The sequence below is a fragment of the Rhamphochromis sp. 'chilingali' genome (genome assembly GCF_963969265.1).
Source record: "Rhamphochromis sp. 'chilingali' genome assembly, chromosome: 9".
NCBI lineage: Eukaryota > Metazoa > Chordata > Actinopteri > Cichliformes > Cichlidae > Rhamphochromis > Rhamphochromis sp. 'chilingali'.
In genome coordinates this window covers 36,693,792-36,712,867 of record NC_137936.1, presented here as the reverse complement: position 1 = coordinate 36,712,867, position 19,076 = coordinate 36,693,792, and the positions used below count along the sequence as shown (strand labels likewise).

Genomic DNA, 19,076 nt, shown 5'->3' with positions numbered 1-19,076 from the left:
TTACAGACCCGTGATTCTGCACAGTCCGTGGAATAAGTGTGTCAGTGGGCTGGAACACGACCTGAGTGAGGCGGCTTCGTGTATAGACGATCTGTGCAGCAGTCCGTGCGGAGCAGAGTAACTGTCGGGGAAGATTCCCGGGTCCGTGAGTGAATCCGGGAAAGTTTTACACACGGACATGGCGTCAGGCCTGTGTTCTGCTGCCGTGTTGGCTCTGTTTGTGATCCTGTCCCCTTGTGTATCCGGTAAGTTTAATTATGTTCATCCTTAAACGGCCGCTGTGTTTTCTTGTAGCCGCTGACCACCAAGCAGTCTGTGACGTTACTTCAGACCACGTTTAGGGCGAAGTCAGTGACGTAGCGTCTAATTATCCGAAAACTTTTCATTTTTATGAAAGGCCATAAAACTCATCAAGACATGTTTTCTTTTGTTTGTTTTTAAGTTACAGCTTGTGTTTTAAACCTTTTAATAACACTGTAGGATTAGTTTGTTACAGACCCATAAAAAAAGAAATGAAAGTCATTTAAAAATAATATACAATCAGTCAGTGTCAGTGGCTATTTTCACATGTTTTAGGTTATAGTTTTTATCCACTATATTCTGGTCACTCGAGCTGCCCGCTAATTAACAAGAAACGCGTGAACGATCATTTAGCAGCAGTACAAACTACATCCTTCAGAGTGACCACCAAGTGGAAGCAGCAGGGTTTCAAACTCAGGGCTGAGCATAGATAAGTGTGTGAAAATATCACCTCTGTACAGCGTAGTACACTTTCAAGAGCTACAGTGACAGTGAATCACCAATTCCCTAAAAGTCAAAATGTTGCAGTGCTGAAAAGTTAATTTTAATAACTAATTGATTGACCTGAAATGAGCTAACTTTTGCTGCCCCTCTCTGATTTTCTCGGTCTGCTCTGTTACAGCAGGGGACGACTGCCTGGCTTACAGTGGTAAGGAAGCCCAGGAATGCCATAGAGGCTTTTGCTGTGGGGACTGCAACAGCAGATATTGTTGTTTAGATCCGTCAAAACGCTTTGATGAAGAAGAGTGGTATGTTTTCATTTTCAATCTGCAATCCACAAAAAAACCTGCATTTAGCTAGTTTGTGTAAAATGAACAATTTCCTATTTTAGAAAGTGATTTCTTTTTAAGTCTCTCTTTTCTCCCAGTATAAATGTGTTTAAGGCCACATTTAAGCTGTTAAAAAACAGGACACAATGTCTTCCTGCGCACGGCCATCAGCATAAAGCCAAAGTGCACTAGACTGAAACGAAGGCCTTCATTCACATAACATTCATCAGTGTGCTGCTTTGCTTACTCGCTGGAGGACTGACAGGGTATCTGGGTAGAAAAAGGGCTTTTGCATGCTGTGTGCTGGTTGTTGGAAGATAACACACCTACACCTGTTTTTCAGTCAGTGTTGCAAAAAACGTAGCAGACACAACTATAGCATGAGGAGTTGTTGCATAGTTGGAAGTTTTGAAAATCGACAGTAAACAGACCGTAGCCTAGCTGTAATACTTTGTTTTATTTTTGTTTTTTTCCTATTTTGTTTTGGGCATAATCCCTACTTTGCTTCTTTTTCAGCAGCAAAGATCCTGAAAAAAATTTTCAGGATCAGTTAACTGCTTTCAACAACAAAACATTACTCATTCTCATTGTTGGCATGAGCATCATCCCCTTTGTATTCCTCATCTTCTGCTGCTGCGTCTGCCCCAGCTGCTGCCTGTACAAGCTGTGCAACAAACGTGGTAAGTATTACTAGAACTAGTACTTTAATTTGGGTGATGCTTTTTTGACTGTACTCTGTTGTGAGCAAAGACAACTTTCGTCATTCGTGTGAAACTTCTGGAAGGCACCTTTACATTTACTACAGTTGGTGCATTGTAATGTAAAGTTATTGCAGTCAAAAAATATTGGCAGTTACAGATACATGAACAGATTCTCACACGCTTTCTCTGATGACGGATTTTACTTTACTCAAACCTCAGCGGACACAAAGTATAGTCAAGGCTTTAGATATAGATCTGAAGGCTGTTGTTTTGTGCCTTTTGGCATTTACAGAATATTTCAAGCTCTCAAAACACAATTTTCATGCATTGATGCCTTAAACTTAAGAGTAGGCACTGTGGCATGACGGAGTTTAAGGCACCTCATTTGTTTCTATAGTGGCTAAAAGATAAAACCCTATGAAAATGCGAATTAAACGTTCATCAGTAGCTGTTGACTTTCTTTTTTTTTTTTCTTCTCGATGTCTTTTATCAGAGATGAAAAAGTCCACAAAGACAATAATGTGATTATCTTTACTCACTGGTAGGGCTGCAACTAACGATTATTTTCATACTCGACTAATCTTAATTCCTTCGATTAGTTGACGAGTCAATGATTATTTAAACAAATCTCTGCTTCCTGTCGGCAAAACTTCTCATTCTAGTCTTCAGTAACTCAGCTGCTGAAACCTGTGAAACGTATCCGTCTTCTAGAACAAACCTGTTAGTCAACTAGAAAAGACGGCTGAGTTCCTCTGAATAGAGCCATATTCACAGTAAGTCGGAGCCTTGCAGGACAAAACATGTCAAACACTGAAAAAGATTAGTGATGCTGGATTTCACCTCCTGCCTGTGTGATGCAATATGCAAAAACCTAAAGTGCCCGGCTCAGTCAAATGAATGAAGTACTTGGAACACTTCATGTGAACAAGGACCTACAGTATTAGTGTGAGTCTGACATTTGGGTGATTTCTCATACATTGCAGTGATTGACTGGTGAGTTGGAGCATTTGTCTGAGACCATGAGGGCCTCGTTTGTAGACTGTTGGCTCACCTACCACATGACTTTTATTACCTCAGCAGTTTGGTCTGACAAGAAACAAAACAACTGAGATACAGAGCCTCCCCTGACCTAATGTTTCAGAATCACTGCAGTATTGGAGGCTTTGTAAACTTTTCAGCTCCTCATTGGTGTTTGATTAGGATTAGGTTACTCACTACAGCCTGTACATACTTATAGTTATAGAATATTCACAACATACTTCATACCGTGTACATTATAACATACCATAATAGACCCATTTCTGTAATATACTCACATATCTATATTATTGCTAATATATATTGTAATATATCTATATCACTAAAGCACTTCTGGATGGATGCAACTGCATTTCGTTGCCCTGTACCTGTGCATGTGCAATGACAATAAAGTTGAATTCTATTCTATTCTATTCTTTTGCCTTCCATTGGTGTTCTTGGTGAGCGTATATGCCACAGGGCAATGAGTCAACACGTCATCAGCGATAATTGGTGTTTAGAGTTTGTGCCTAAGTTTGATGCTGGTGTGATTTTTGGGGTCATGTCTTTACTTGATTTTTGCTTCTGCTTACTCTGAGTGCTTTAAATTCCTTGAGCTCAGCCGTATCAATTTTTCAAATACCAACTTTAAGGCGCTCAGAAACAGCTGTGTGGGGCTTTGAACTCTAGCATCTTTATTTTGTTTTTTGTTTTTTTCTCAAATGACATGAAAAGATCAGAGCCAGCAGTTAACTGATCCTACTGAGTATTGTCTCTGTAGCCAGAGAATCATTGTCAATATTTCAAACCTGTTAGACACAGCATAGCTGTAATTAGAGCTGGGCGATAGAACGATAACGATATGTATCGCGATATAACTTTTACTCGATAGAGAAATTAAGCTATCGCGATAGACCTCGCCGCTCTTGTCCTCTTAAAAAAAAAAAAAAAAAAAAAGGTCAGCCGATCCAAATTAAGTAGCGCAGAGCCAAACCAATCACAGCCGCAGCGTCACGTCGCGTGACTTGTTACGTACAGCACAAGTGCCAAGCCGCACGTGTGTTTGTTTGGGAAGCAGCCAGCGCGTAATGGAGCCAGCGCGTAATGGAGGAAATGAGTGTGCCGACTGGAAAAATCAACCGAGCGTGACCGAAGAGAAAACGGATGATGGTTCCAATGCCGGAGAGATTGTCGAGCGGAAGAGCCAAAGAAGTTCCGTAGTGTGAAGGTATTTCGGCTATTTCAAGTCTGACAAAAAACAGAGTAGCGTGCACTGTAAATTGTGCCGAAAGCAAGTCTGGAAATACAATAAACTGGTGCATGCGTCACACTGTGCGCCACGTTATTGTTTCGGTGAAATGAATTCCTACAATACTGTTACTGTTAATTCTACTCTCTGCAGTGTTTAAATGCTTACATATACACACAGTTACTGTCCCTCCACACATACGACTCGGTTCTGCTTCTATGCCGCAGCTTTGTTTACTTTTTCCCACCGAGGCTTCTAGACTTCTGATTGGCCAACATTTCTGCACGGTTAGGAATCTAGCGCCACCTGCTGCTTTGGCATGTTCACAGCAGCGTTTTCCTTCATTTCTGCCTTTATGTGTGGACGGGATTATTTTTTAAAACGAAAACGGAAAATCTCCGTTTTCAAAAATACCCGTGTACGTGTGGACGTAGCCTCAGTCTCTGACTGGAAGCGCTAATTCGTCATTCGGCTTTTGTCAGACTAAAGTAACTGTTAAAACTGTTTGAAAAGCTCAGCTATACAACAAGGAGAGATTGAGAATTTCCTTTTAGTTCTCAGTTTATTTGATATTGACAAAAGTTAGTCAGTTTTGTCTGTTCTTCTGTAAAACAAACTAAGATTTATATTTAGAATTAATATTTTGTTTCTAAGTGGAATTGACAATTTAGTCTGTTTCGTTTGTTCTGTTTTGAAACTTAAACGCTTTAGCGGCTGCCTTTTGTGTAGTTTGCAATATTTGCCTTTATTTATCTGAAAAAGTCTCATGTTCCTTAAGTACATCTACCCTGTTGAACTTATTATGGGAAATAAATATTTAAATAAAAACAAGCTGCTGATTATTTCACATTTTACTTGTGAGCAACGGCACATTTAAATCTTACAAATATAGTTATTTGGCTTATATCGTGATAGATATCGTTATCGCCTGAAATGAAAAAAACATATCGTGATATGAAAAAATCTCATATCGCCCAGCTCTAGCTGTAATGATTCTATTATCCCCAGTCAGCCGATATTTACGAGGAGCAATAATAGTAGCAATAATGCTAATAGCAATAAGGATTATGTAATGCTGGATAAAATGCAGACTAAGATTTTATAGATTTTAATAATGAACGGGAATTTTGTTTGTTTTTTTACAGTTGTTATTTTCAGTAGGAATTTGAATACCATGTACTGTGCAAGGAAGCCTTGTGTTTTCATCACTTTGTCAATTCTTGACAGTAATGAAATTGCAAAACCCCTAAGGCTGCACAATTATAGCCAAAATGCTAATCCTTATCATTTTGCCCAATCTTAGGATTACTATTATCACGATTAGTCAATATAAACTAAATTAGGCCTTAAAATATTCATAATAAATTTAGAGACATCACATAACACAGATTTCATGTGCATGTCATGTTGTGATCCTGCTACTTTGCAAATATGTGTGCTGTAATAAAGCTGTTACTCATCATTCATTTAAATTCAGTGCCTCTCTTTGAGCAAAAAAATTACGTCAGTTTAAAGAAAATTGTACAAAAACTTAATGCAAAATTACATCAACACAGCCCTGCTTTCCCCATTGTGCTATATTCTTCTTAAATAAAACTTAATTGCAGACAAATAAGATATTTATTCATTTCCTAAAAGTAAAATATAAATTCTTTCACTCCATTCTTGGCATCTGCGTGATGGAAACTCATAGCAAAGTACTCAACCGATCTTAGAGCTTAATCTCTTTCCCCTTGGATGCTTTGCATATAGTGCCCGCATTGGCACTTTGGAAAGGTTATTCCCATGTAGGGCTGCTCGATTATGGCAAAAATGATAATCACGATTATTTTCACTGAAATTGAGATCACGATTATTTGACGATATTTATTTAACCCTTTAAGACCTAAATGGTAAATGGTAAATGGCCTGTATTTATATAGCGCTTTACTAGTCCCTAAGGACCCCAAAGCGCTTTACATATCCAGTCATCCACCCATTCACACACACATTCACACACTGGTGATGGCAAGCTACATTGTAGCCACAGCCACCCTGGGGCGCACTGACAGAGGCGAGGCTGCCGGACACTGGCGCCACCGGGCCCTCTGACCACCACCAGTAGGCAACGGGTACTATAGAACCAAGTCCACCAGAGCTTATATTATTTTTTTTTTACATGCTGTAGTGCCATTTGTGGGAGCATTTCAAGTTGCTATACATCAATACAACTGTTATAGCCCATATTTTAATAATATGTATGCATTAAGTCCATAGTAATTACATAAATTGCAAAAAAGTGCAATAAACTACAAAAAAAATTGAAAATCGCTTTTGTTTTGTTTACATATATTTCTACTTGGAGAAATTTAAGAGGTTTATCCCTCAAAACTTTAAATACAATAAAGTTGCAAAAAATAGTTTACAACAACAGGAAATTTATTTTGAGTGTCTTCATAGTTTTATTTTGGAGATACAGTTTTTATATACTGCAGGAAAAACAAAAAACAATCCTATGATGCAAATTTGCAAAGAAAACAGCATGTGCATCATTTCACTGTGGGAAGTGTTACGAACAGCTGATGGATCGGCAAAGCGTGTTTCTGGAATATTATGTTTTTGTTGCTGCAAGCGCTTTTTATGCAATTTTTGCAAAGCTTTATGTGGAAGGAAACCGTGACCGAGGACAAGCTGATGGCATCAGATGTAAGTACAACTCCTCCGGTTTCATATGCAAAACAAATTATTGAGCTAGCTTACACGGTTCAGGTTCTACAGGGATTTAAAAATAGTTACACAACACGGAGCGTGCTGCTCTGACCGGATTTAAAGGGTTAACAATGACTTTAAAAAATAATATAACATAGTGTGCAACACCACTGAAGTTTTTTTACCTCTCTTTTCAACCAACAGCAGTCACTCTCTCCTCTCCAAATAACTTCTGCTTAGCTTTCCGAGCTTCCCTCGGGTCCTCTTAATCAGCGGTCTCCAACCTTTTTTGCGCCACGGACCGGTTTATGCCCGACAATATTTTCACGGACCGGCCTTTAAGGTGTCGCGGATAAATGAGGGAGGGGCTAATAATCGGCTCAGTCATTTTTAATGATCGTTGAAAGCCCAGATCGTAATCGTGATTAAAATTCGATTAATTGAGCAGCCCTATTCCCATGGATGTTTTATTCCTGCATGGCTCTTTAAAGACGTTTTCCCTTCTATTGGAACTCAGTCCTTGCTATTATAAATAGCAGTATTACTTCCAGTGTGGTTCCTGATGGTTTTAAACATGCAATTGTAAACCCTTTATTAACAAAAACCTGGCGCTGACCCCTCATTTCAAAAGTTCCATTCTTCTCAAAGTTATTGGAAAAAATAGTTTTTATCCATCTGAATATAGATACTAACGGTATGATGGAAGTTTTTCAGTCTGGTTTTAAACAGCTACACTCCACTGAAACAGCACTTTTACGTGTTTTTCTTTTTAGCTACTGATTGTGGAATTTCGGTCATCCTCGTGCTTTTAGATCTTACTGCAGCGTTTGATACTGTTGACCACAATATTCTTATCTCCCATGTGGAACACCTGGTTGGCATCAAAGGTGCTGCACTGAATTGGCTTCATTCATATTAGAGTCGCAGAACTTTCAGTGTTAATGTTGAAAAAGTCCACCTCAGCCCCATTTTCTTGTGAGGTGCCCCAGGGCTTAATCCTTGGCCCTCTTCTTTTTTCATTATAGGCTATTATGGGCAAACTTTCTGTTTTTAAATGTGCTATATTACCTAAAGCCTTAATTACTTACCTTGGCCAAATGAGATTGTGCTTCTTTGTGAGCTCTAGCGATACCACGAAGAGCTGTACAGGTTCGCTTTTATGTACATCTGAGTTGATGTTGGGTGATTAACCTTAGCAACAATTGCATTTTTTTTACTTCACCTTGCAGGTGTGTTTTCAGGTGGTTGAATAAGTTCGCTGTGCTGCTTTGTGGTCCTGACACAAATCTACAGCACTCTTCGCAGATGATTTCTTCTTGGTTAACATGATTGTTCTAAATCCAAAACAGCAGACCTGCTTTTGGAAGCAAGCTCGCTTTCTGCTGCTCCAGACATTTGATTTTTGTTTTGACCGTCTGTTGCCTGTCTTTGATGTAGTGTTACTCCTCCGGGCTACGATGCAGTGAACAGCTGTGATTGGCGCACAGGTGTAAGGTGTAGCGCTGGGATTTTGGAGTGCTCAATTTGCTTTGCGATCTGTTGGAGAAGCATGCATTTTCAATGTCATTCAAATAATTCTACATTCCTAATCTCCACCCCTGCCCATCAAATGATTGCTGAATTTGCTTTTTTTGGTCCCTTCTACTTGGGACAAAATTTCTTTTTTATTTAAATAAGCAGGCTGTGCCTTGCCTGTGCTTGCCTGTAGTTTCTAGTGTTGTTTTTACGATGTACATGAAATGTGATCGGTGCAAAGAATCTGCAGATCTACCTCTGAGCAGTAAACACTTAGGTTGCTGTGAGGATTTCTTGTTGCTTGGTTGTGACCAGCCCTATTAATAGGCTGTTGTTTTAAACATGTTAGTCAAAAACAGCTGAAAAACAGCTCAGATGTATGTGCAACCTACAATCACAGGTCCATCTACTTCTCAGGTTCAGAGCGTATCAGCATGTTCGGTGGCCTCCAAAGTTTATTCATCGCTAATGTTTGACTCATAAATGCATAATTGTCCTCACACATGAATGTTTAACTCTGAGTCTCTAGACTTTTATAAATAGACAATGTCTTAATCTTAATTTAACCCCCTTAGTGCTGGTTAGATCCCATGTGTTCATTTAACATGTACATATAGTGTTTATGTTTTTAAATCATTACTACTTGTTAGTTTTGTGTAAATGTGTTCATGTGACATGATAAAGAATGGGTTACTGTACATAACGTAATGTAATTACATGGAAATGCGTGACATGATTAAATTATGTTCAACCAACAGTTTGTCGTGTCAAATAAACACATTTCTATTTTGCAAACTGGTACTTTAGCTGACTGTTGTCAGTATTTACAGTCAACCATTTTTACATTTCCGACTTCCTGTCAGTTTGGTCAGCTCGTAAATGTTTTGCCGTTAGGGGAAGTCCTTCTGGCAGAGAGGCTACAATAAAGTGAGGAACACAATGTGGCATCTTTGGCTTAAGCCGCTGCATGATGGGATCAAATCCAGGAATGTCAGAGCTCCACCCTGTGTGACTCATTGTTTCCATGACAACCCCACGTCATTTACAGGAAGTGGTTGTGATGACACCCACTGTTTAAAGACACCTTGTTTTCCACAAGTTTTCTTTTTTCCTGTTCTAAGCAGTGCCTTTTCATTTTCACTGTACTTACGCAGAGATCAGTTTACACTCTGACGATGATAAAAATCTCTCAAAGAGTTTCTTTGAGTCTCTGTAAACTTCAAAAGTGTAAATCTGTGTATATTCAATAAGCAAACGACATCATGTTTAGTTTCCTTGATGCAGACCTTAAGGAGAGGATGATAAATTATGTATCTTAACTCAAAGTGCACCATTTGCTCTTCTCCTTCCTTAAAAATTTATTTTTGAATCTTTATTAGAATATTACCTATAAATGACAATACACATTAAAGGTGTTTTGGATAATATGTAGCATGTTTCTCCATTTCTAACTTTTTGTTACTTATTTGCTTACACCTGTGATAGAGGCCACTACCCAGGTCACAATGGTCAGCAACACTCCTCAGCATCCAACGGCAGCACCTGGGCCCCCTGAATCCTACCAGGAAATGCCCCACCATCTACCCCAGCCTGGCTACCCAGCTCAGCCCATCCTCACACCGCCCTACCATGGACAGTCATTCACAGTTGGACCACCGCCATCTTATCAGGAAGCCAGTGAGTGTGGTTTATGATTTGCCTTGAGCTCTATTCCAGGAAGCAGGTTTAGCTAACAAGTCTGAGTTTGTTAACTGCGAGCTGAGAGAAACTCCTGTTTTCTACCCTGAGCTTCTCTCTGACTCCTCCCGTCCTGCTGGACCTGAACCACTTGTGTGACACACTGAGTCATTTTCTTATTCATAAAGTCGCTGTCAGCGTTCACAGCGTGGAAGTGTACATTTTTACAGAAACTAAAACGCTATGGGATGTTTTGGTATTTTGTGTAATTAACGTGAGAGCTTTGACAGCCATGAATAAGTGATGACAGCAATTACATCACTGTTTTATGATCAGCTCAGAATAAAATCTATATAGTCTATAACTTGGCCAGTAATGTTTTCAGACTGTCAGCCAGTTTCCTTGCAAAAGCTAAGACTTTTCTTATAACATGTTTGTCTCTACTGATGTGATTTTACATTCATTAAAGACTCAGAAAGCTGCCTTGCTTTTTTCAGTTCAATGTGATAGTGCTATGGCTGTAAGAGCCATTATCTATCAGTGAAGACTGAAATCAGATTATAACAGATTAAACTGGGGAACATTTTTTCTGAGAATCTCATTATGCATTTCTATCCAGTAATGGCAGAAACACAAAAAAGGAAAAGAAAAAAGAAAGAAATGTTTAGAGAATAATTATTCAAACAACAAAATGGTCATAACCTGCTGTGAAGGCAGGTTTTCATTTAATAAACTGACCTGAAGGTGGAGTCTGTTGCTGTCTGGGTAACTAATATCACAGATCCATCAGTAAACTGTGTCTAATGAGTTTCTGTAGATTTTTATCATCAGTTCCTGGTTCCTACATTTTGTCCCTGTCAGGTTACAGCTGAATAATTAGAAAAGATTGATTTAAAAATCAAATGCAACATTTGGATTCCAGCTTTCCAGCAGACATTAAAAGTGATGATGAAAGAGGGACGATCAATATCCTGCTCAGCACTGAGTGGTCTTCATATTTCTCATGCTCTTTATTTACCTGTTGCCATGGTGAATCGTGATGCCACAACTCCATTGATCATGGCTTTCTTTCTTTACTAATGCAGATGCTTAACTCTGGGTGAATATACTCAAGGTTGATTGAACTAAATCTGATCAGCTGTTCTGAAACAGGAAACTCAGAGTTATCTCAAAGTGAATCAACTCAGTTTATTTTTAAACGTAGTTTTTTGTAAATGCTTCCTGGAAAAGAGGCCCGTATTTAACTAAAGAGAATATATTTGTTTGCAGAACCAGGTGAAAGGTAGGCTTTGAAACCCAAAACTGCGCATCTGTGGAAATATTAATAGTAGGGCTGCCACAAACGATTATTTTGATAGTCGACTAGTCACAGATTATTTTTGCGATTAGTCGACTAATCAGATCATCATCCATTGGACGCACAGCTTATTGCACCAGCAGCATCTGATCTGCTCTTATATAACTATCATTAGCTTACAGCTTTAAGTGTTTCAGGTCTGTGCTAACTAAAAATAAAGACAAGATGATAGTTTATTAAATTTTAATGAAATTTGCAGATTGTTTCGGTGAAGTTTAATAAACTCCTTGCTATCTAAAATATAACGGGACACCGGAGTATATTCTCGAGCATCTCACACTTCTGATAATCAGTTGTCTTCTTAATGTTTATTCAGCTGTGTAAAAACTTTTTGGCTGAGAAACTTTAAGCTCAGCCAAACCGATTTACTCAGGAACAAATAAAATACTAAAAAAAGCCAAACAATAACATTTTGAAGTTATCTAAGTGACTTGTATATGTTTAACCTGAGTAGCGAAAGATGGCAGTGGGTTTGAAAACGATCTGCCGGGAGTCCGGTGTTCTCACGGCTCTAGTGAGCCTGTAACCCCGGCTAGCTATCGAGCTAGTGGGTAACAGACGTCTCCGAAAACGTCGGAGCGCTTTTGAAAATATGTGGTGTCTTGATAAACTGAGCAGATATTTGAGGTTTACACAGCTACATTCTCACCTGAAAATATGCTAAACGTTTATTTTGTGACCCAGAAAGAATAATAAGAGTAATATTAAAACTAACTAGCTGCCGCCATTGTTGGAAACTGAGCTGGGCTGCGCTATGAATTCTGGGACACTTCTTCTTCTTCTTCTTCTTCTTCGGGGTTTAACGGCAGCTGGCATCCTTGTAGATGCAGTGCTGCCATCTTCTGTTTCAGTCCGTTATTACACTCTTAAACCCTACTACTTATTCCTGCGTCTTTTGGGATCTTACAGAGCTTCAAACGACGCGTCGACTATTAAATCAGTCGTCGACGATTTTGATAGTCAACGTAATCGTGGCAGCCCTAATTAATTTGAAGCTCCTGACTCGGGGGGGGGGGGGGGGAAGGAGCTTCAATGTACAAAATATTTCTACAGAAGTTCATTTAGCCTCTGAGGCAGAAGCTTGTTTCTGTGAGTCATGTTGTGTAAAATACTGCGACTGGCTAAAGTAAAGGTGATGAATCTGTGTCATCAAAATATACAATATATATATACAGAAAAAAATATACACAGTAAATAAACACAAATAAACACATCCATTACTGCCAGAGACTTTTTTTAATATAATATTTCTTCTTATGCTACAGAACTTCAGCTGTGGTTACTTTTTTAGTGCTGTCTGCATGTTCAGTCTCATGTAAGCTCTTTTTTCACTTTCCAGTCAGTCCTGCCTATCCTCCGATGCCTTATGGCCAGGCTGCGTTCATGCCCCGGCAGCCAGCATACCCCCAGCCACCGTGCCCCCAGCCGAAGCCCAGTGCTCCACCTGCAACTCCAGACTTTCTTGCTCAGCCTGCATATAATCCAGGTTTTGCTTCATCACCACACTAGGCTGGATCGTGGACATCAGTACAGCCCCAGGAAGTGCTTTGAGCCTTTTCCCCTGTACTCGCATGTAAGTCACGTTACATGGGAACAAAGTGCAATATTTATCATTTCAGGAATACATATATATTAGTTTAGCCTTAATGTTGCTTTCACTGATATATGGCAGTGACCTGTGTCATGTAACTTCATGCTCATATCAAGCTTGGTGGTCTCCCCTCTTTTAAACTTGGATAGTGTTACTGAGTCCATGTTATGATTTCCTCTACAGAACTGTGCTAAGTGATAACAGATATTGATTTTTTTTTTTCCTTTGTGCTTTTGTGTAAAGCAATTTTTCCGGCTTATCTCACTATTTAAATTCTATTATGGAAAATGCAGTGCCTTTAGACAACTATTGTGATTTCCTGCAAATATGACTTTCTTTGATGATTTAATTGACTAGTTTTACATTGAGAAGTTTGAATTGTTAATTTGCTGACTCTGTCTTTTCCCGAGTGTTCCGTTTCCTGTTCTAAAACACTCTCTAAATCTTTTAGCGATGTTCCAGTAATGATTCAGTTTTACATAAAGTCCCAGCTTTGTTAAAAACAGGACTGAGCCAAAATGCACTGCGAGGTTTACCAAAGGAGTCTTTTATGTTCAGTTGAACTAAACATCAACTTGATTGACGCGTGTTAAATATGAGAAAGATTTGTGCCTACAAAAAGCATGCATGGAACTTAAAAGAAAAATATTTTAAAGCATTTTATCTCATTTTATTCTATTTATTGATCCATTTGAGTCACAAAATGTTGTCACATTTACTCGGCTATCTTAATAACAGCTTCACTCAAATGAGCCTTGATGTTTTGCAGCGTGCAGTTTTTTTAAATGCTGCCATCGAACCTGTTAAATGTTATTAGAACACGAATATTTCTTTTTTTTGTTGTTATTGTTTAAAGTGCCCCGTACGAGTGAGGGTTTGTTCGTGTGTTGTTTCACTGTTGTTATGGAAAAAGAGCCATCACTTCCGCTTTCTGTTGACTGAAGTTACTTGAACATCATTTACAGATGTGACCTTTTTCTTGTGCATCTGCTGACCCAGCAGTACAGTCACAAACTCGTGTGCCAGTTTACATTTTGATGTTCTGTGAAAATCTCATCATCTTTCTTTGTTTAGATTCTTACATTTCAGTGTCGCTTCTCTGTAGACACCATCTGCCAGTTAATGAAAGGGATGCAAGGTCACATGTTTGTAGTTTAGACCATTGATGTAAGAAGTATTTTAATCCAAAAACACTTTGTAGTATGCTTTCCTTTTGTCTAAACTGTGTATGTAGGAATACTGTTTATTTGTTTTTTTATATATTTTTGGTTAGTCATATTTCAATTTTGTGGAGAAAAAATACTTTATTGTGATGTTCATTAAAGTGTATGTTTTCTTTTTTCCTCAGTTTTTGGTTCTTGAATATTATTAATGATGGTCATACTGCAGTGTGTTTATTCATAATGCAGTACATGAATGATAGCAGATGAATTAGGATGTTAATGTGTGCATGAACTACACACATTTCTCCCACTGCATCTCTAAGAGAAAAAAACGGTAATGGAAAGTGTTTCTCTCTCGCTCTCTCGCTGTCTCCCTTTTTCTTGTCGATATTTCCTGTGTATTTTTCTGGTTTTGAGGATTTTTTTTTTCTATTGGTGATGCTTGAATATACAGTGGAACCCCGACTTACGAAATTAATTCGTTCCCGAGGGTCTTTCGTGAGTCGAACATTTTCGTAAGTCGAAGCACCCATCGCGCGTTTTGAGTGAGGCGATGCTGAACGATAGGCTATAGGCTAATTGCTAACTAGTACAACAATATGTCGTTCAAGGGGGAGGTAACAATGTTTAAAACGATAACAATAATATTTATATTTATAACAAGGTGCAATAATAATTAATGTGCAATAATAACAGTGTGCAATACACATACACTTATTCTTCTTTTTTATACTAAGTTAATATACTGTGTTGTGTTGTTTGTTACGTTGTGATGTGTCATATCGTGTCGTGTTGTGTTATATGTAGTGCCGACGTAGGACAGTTTTTCCAATTTCATTGTACTACTGTACTATGTATGACTGTGCAATGACAATAAAGAGTTATCTTATCTTATCTTATCTTAAGTGGAACAGCGAAGTGCAAGTACGGAAGCCAAGGGGTTGTCACATGATTCGGAAGGCATTGTGGGCATTGTAGGCTCAGCCAATCAGATCCAGTGGATTTCGTTACGCGGGCATTTTGCCGTAACACGGGCAGAAATATTGCCGTTCAGAGCCTTCGTAACTTGAATTTTTCGTGAAACGGGGTATTCGTAAGTCGTGGTTCCACTGTACTTTTAATTGCATTTAATACATGTTTGTTTTTTTCTTTGTACAGTGGCGTTTTGGACAGAGTGATTTCCAGAGACGATGCATTTTTAAAAACATTTTAAAATGTTTTAGTGTACATATTTAATCCATTCATTCTACGTACTTATTGTAAAAACTCCCACTGCTAAATTTATCCAGAGAAAGAATTATCTCAAAGGTTTTAAGGCTTAAACAAGCTTTATTTGTATAAGAAATTACATTTTTGTAGTTTGTAGCCTTCCTCTTGTGGATGTACTGGTGCGTGATGTAAGTGCATGTTTCAACATAAGCATATCAGTAAGTCAACATTTGCTTGTGTAGCTAGGTGGAGAAATGATGGGTAGATGATTCTCCTGTCCACTAGTGGGCGATAGCATGCTTTGAGCATCTTCTGTGGTTAGTAGCTGAAGGGGGACAAAAAGGACAAATACCTGGACAGGAAACAGGAAGTCCTTTTTTCTTTTTTTTCTTTTTTATTAGTAAAATTAACATACAAACAAAATGCACCATATATTACACATTCAGAGAATAGACATTCCTTACATATTAGCAACTTTCATATATAGGAAAAACAAAATATAAAGATGGGGTCACATAATTTAACAGATTATTAACTCACTAAATCAAAATCTTCCACAAAGGAAACAAAAAGAGCAGCCTTTTTCTTTTTAATTAAAGTCAAAGATTTAACCAACAGGTTTAAGTCGTTTTTTCCAGTAAGCTAGTGTTGGTTTGGTCTTAAAAAAAAAAAAACAACATTTATGTATAAATTGCTTGCACAAGATTAATAACACATTGACACCATAATTAGCTTTCTTTTCTTTCAAAAACACTCCAAACACTACCATATTTAAGGTAAATGGGGGTAATTTGAATCCCACTGGAATAAAGCCAGGTATGAAAATCCAACCAAAAAATCTGTTTAAAATTGCACAAAAATGATAGATGGTCCAAATCCTCCTCTTCTGTTTCACAAAATACACAATTACCCGTTTCTATTTTGAATCTATCACTAAGGAGTCTATTTGTCGGGTAAATTTTATTCAAGATTTTAAATTGGACTTCTTTCCCTTTAGGAGGGATAGGGAAGGTGATATAATCAGTTCTTATTCTTTCAATTTCTTCCCTTTGGAAATCTTTTAATATGTAATTACGTCTAAGTAAATTTGGGGAATAAAGACTCCTTAATGAAGATCTTAGAAACTTATTATTGCATTTAACATCACAAAACCGAATACCATCTATATATAATTGCCTTAACTTGGGGGAGAATATATTATATCATTTACAACTATGTTTTTAAGTGACAATGGAATGGATTTTATAACCCAATTAAATTTACTTTTAGAACATTGGACATTAAATTTTTGGCAAAAATCTTGATGTCCTAAAACATGTCCTTCCTCATCTACAAAATGGGCAATTGCCCAAACACCTTTTGATAACCAATCTTGAATAAAAATAGATTTTCTGTTCGGAAGTCCTTTTGTTCCTCTCAACCAGGCCAAGGAAGAGGGCCAACACCAGTGGTTGTGGTGTTTTGCTGCCCTCTGCTGATCTGTTTTGTCTTTAGGAGTGTTTGTTGAAATTTTACCCACATGCAGTTCTGTCAAACTCTTTCATTTAAATCTACAAAAATAGTTACTGAAAGTCAGAAAATATTTTATCAACTGAACGAGGAGTCAAACATTAAAACTGAAAGCTTTTATTTGTACTAACTGTCTACACAGAACAGATTTTGTATACAAAAATCAGAGGAAACATTTAGATGTAAACATGCTGGAAGAAATCCACGGCAGACCCGGGTGTACCTTCATGCTTTTTAGCATCCTTTATTATCTCGGTCATGGTTGCTATACACACTCTGCTGCAGCTCTGCCTCTGCCAGCCATACACATCAACAAACAACTCCAAACACAGGACTCTACACAGATTTTAAGCTGGCGAGGCGTGATGCAATGGTGCACAGGTGCCCCCGCACACATTCCTTTCAATTTTGCTGCTCTATAGTAGATGTTTCGACCCCAATTCTCTCATAATTACACCAGGCCTTTTAAACTGTTAAAAAAAAAAAAAAACTTAATTTGTAATGATGGTCTGGGCAGTCACAGATTTAGCTCAGAATCAATATAGACTAAATAAAATAATTGACTAATATTATCCCGGATTACAACTGAAACAATTCAATAGTTTTAGATATAAATCTTCTCAGCTTTTAAGATTAGGATGACTTATTTTCTCTTTACTAAAAACTGTGTTTTGTGCTGGATCAGGTGCTGGGGTCAGTTACTAAGTAGGGTAAGTGCTGGTGGATGGTGCGATCTAGTGGTTTACAGCAAAAAACAAAAAGGAGGCGAGTCGTTGAAGGTTAAAATGGTTTGTTTGCTCTGGTTTTCATTATATGATACTTGGTCAGTTCTAAGACAAAAAGCTTTTAATTGAAAGCAGTTATGAATAAAACCCATTCTGATCCCTGAATTCTGGCGAACATGAGGCAAGTGATGATTTCAGCTGACCAGTCTTCATGAACTATTCTAATTTTGATGAAACTGAGCTGCTATGAACTGAAACTGCATCAGCTATCAAATGTAATTGTCAGAGTTCAAATGTTATATTATCTCTGTTATACGTGACCTCAGTGTGTGGGTCCAGTCATCATTTATGTTATGTTATGTGTGTTTTTATGTTAGCATCTTTAACCTGCTTTCTCACTTCTCTGATTTGTTCTCACTGCTGAACAAATCAGAGAAGGCGGAGCTTGGTGTTTAACAGCTGGTGTCAGGGTCTATTTCTCCCGATCTGCACCTGCATACCTATTTTATATTTCTGTTGCATTTAAAGCTTCATTTAGGTTGAGTTGGGATTCAGCGGCACTTCTGTTTTGGTTTTAACGTACACTGAACAAAAATATAAACGCAACACCTTTGTTACTGCTCCCATTCCCCATGGGATGGACGTAGAGACCTAAAATTCATTCCAGATACACAATATAACCATCCCTCCCAAACAGTGGTCACAAATCAGTCCAAATGTGTGGTAGTGGGCACATCTGCTATATTGAGATAATCCATCCCACCTCACAGGTGTGCCACATCAGGATGCTGATCTGACATCATGAGTAGTGCACAGGTGTACCTCAGACTGCCCACAACAAAAGGCCACCCTGGAATGTGCAGTTTTTTGCGCTATTGGGGGTCTGGGGACCCAGAACCGGTCAGTATCTGGTGTGACCACCATTTGCCTCATGCAGTGCAACACATCGTCGCATGGAGTCTATCAGATTGTCAATTGTGGCCTGTGGAATGTTGGTCCACTCCACTTCAATGGCTGTGCGAGGTTGTTGGATATTCGTGGGAACTGGTACACGCTGTCGTATACGCCGGTCAAGCACATCCCGAACATGCTCAATGGGTGACATGTCCGGTGAGTATGCTGGCCATGCAAGAACTGGGACATTCTCAGCTGCCATCTGCCCTGAACAATGTGAACCATGATTCATCCGTGAAGCGCACACCTCTCCAACGTGCCAGACGCCATCGAATGTGAGCATTTGCCCACACAAGTCTGTTACGGCGACGAGCTGGAGTCAGGTCAAGACCCCGATGAGGACGACGGGCATGCAGTTGAGCGTCCCTGAGATGGTTTCTGACAGTTTGTGCAGAAATTGTTTGGTTGTGCAAACCAATTGTTCCAGCAGCTGTCTGGGTGGCTGGTCTCAGACGATCTTGGAGGTGAACCTGCTGGATGTGGAGGTCCTGGGCTGGTGTGGTTACACGAGGTCTGCGGTTGTGAGGCCGGTTGGATGTGCTGCCATATTCTCTGAAACGCCTGTGGAGACGGCTTATGGTTGAGAAATGAACATTCAATGCATGGGCGACAGATCTGGTTGACATTCCTGCTGTCAGCATGCCAATTGCA

The 19,076-nt window shown here is 38.8% G+C and overlaps 1 protein-coding gene across 2 annotated transcripts; it reads left to right on the top strand.

Moving 5' to 3' along the window:
• The first annotated feature begins 104 nt into the window (after positions 1-104).
• Positions 105-14,832, top strand: LOC308403352 (protein shisa-4-like). 2 transcript variants are annotated; one of them, XM_080892679.1, is made up of 5 exons: positions 105-245; positions 923-1,049; positions 1,590-1,750; positions 9,726-9,917; positions 12,614-14,832. In XM_080892679.1, the coding sequence occupies exons 1-5, from the start codon at positions 179-181 to the stop codon at positions 12,781-12,783; spliced, it is 717 nt and encodes a 238-aa protein (XP_080748805.1). In that variant the 5' UTR covers positions 105-178; the 3' UTR covers positions 12,784-14,832. The 2 variants fall into 2 exon arrangements, with proteins under 2 accessions (XP_080748805.1, XP_080748804.1); XM_080892678.1 differs by having other exon boundaries at positions 1,587-1,750; positions 12,614-14,831.
• The last annotated feature ends 4,244 nt before the right edge of the window (positions 14,833-19,076 follow it).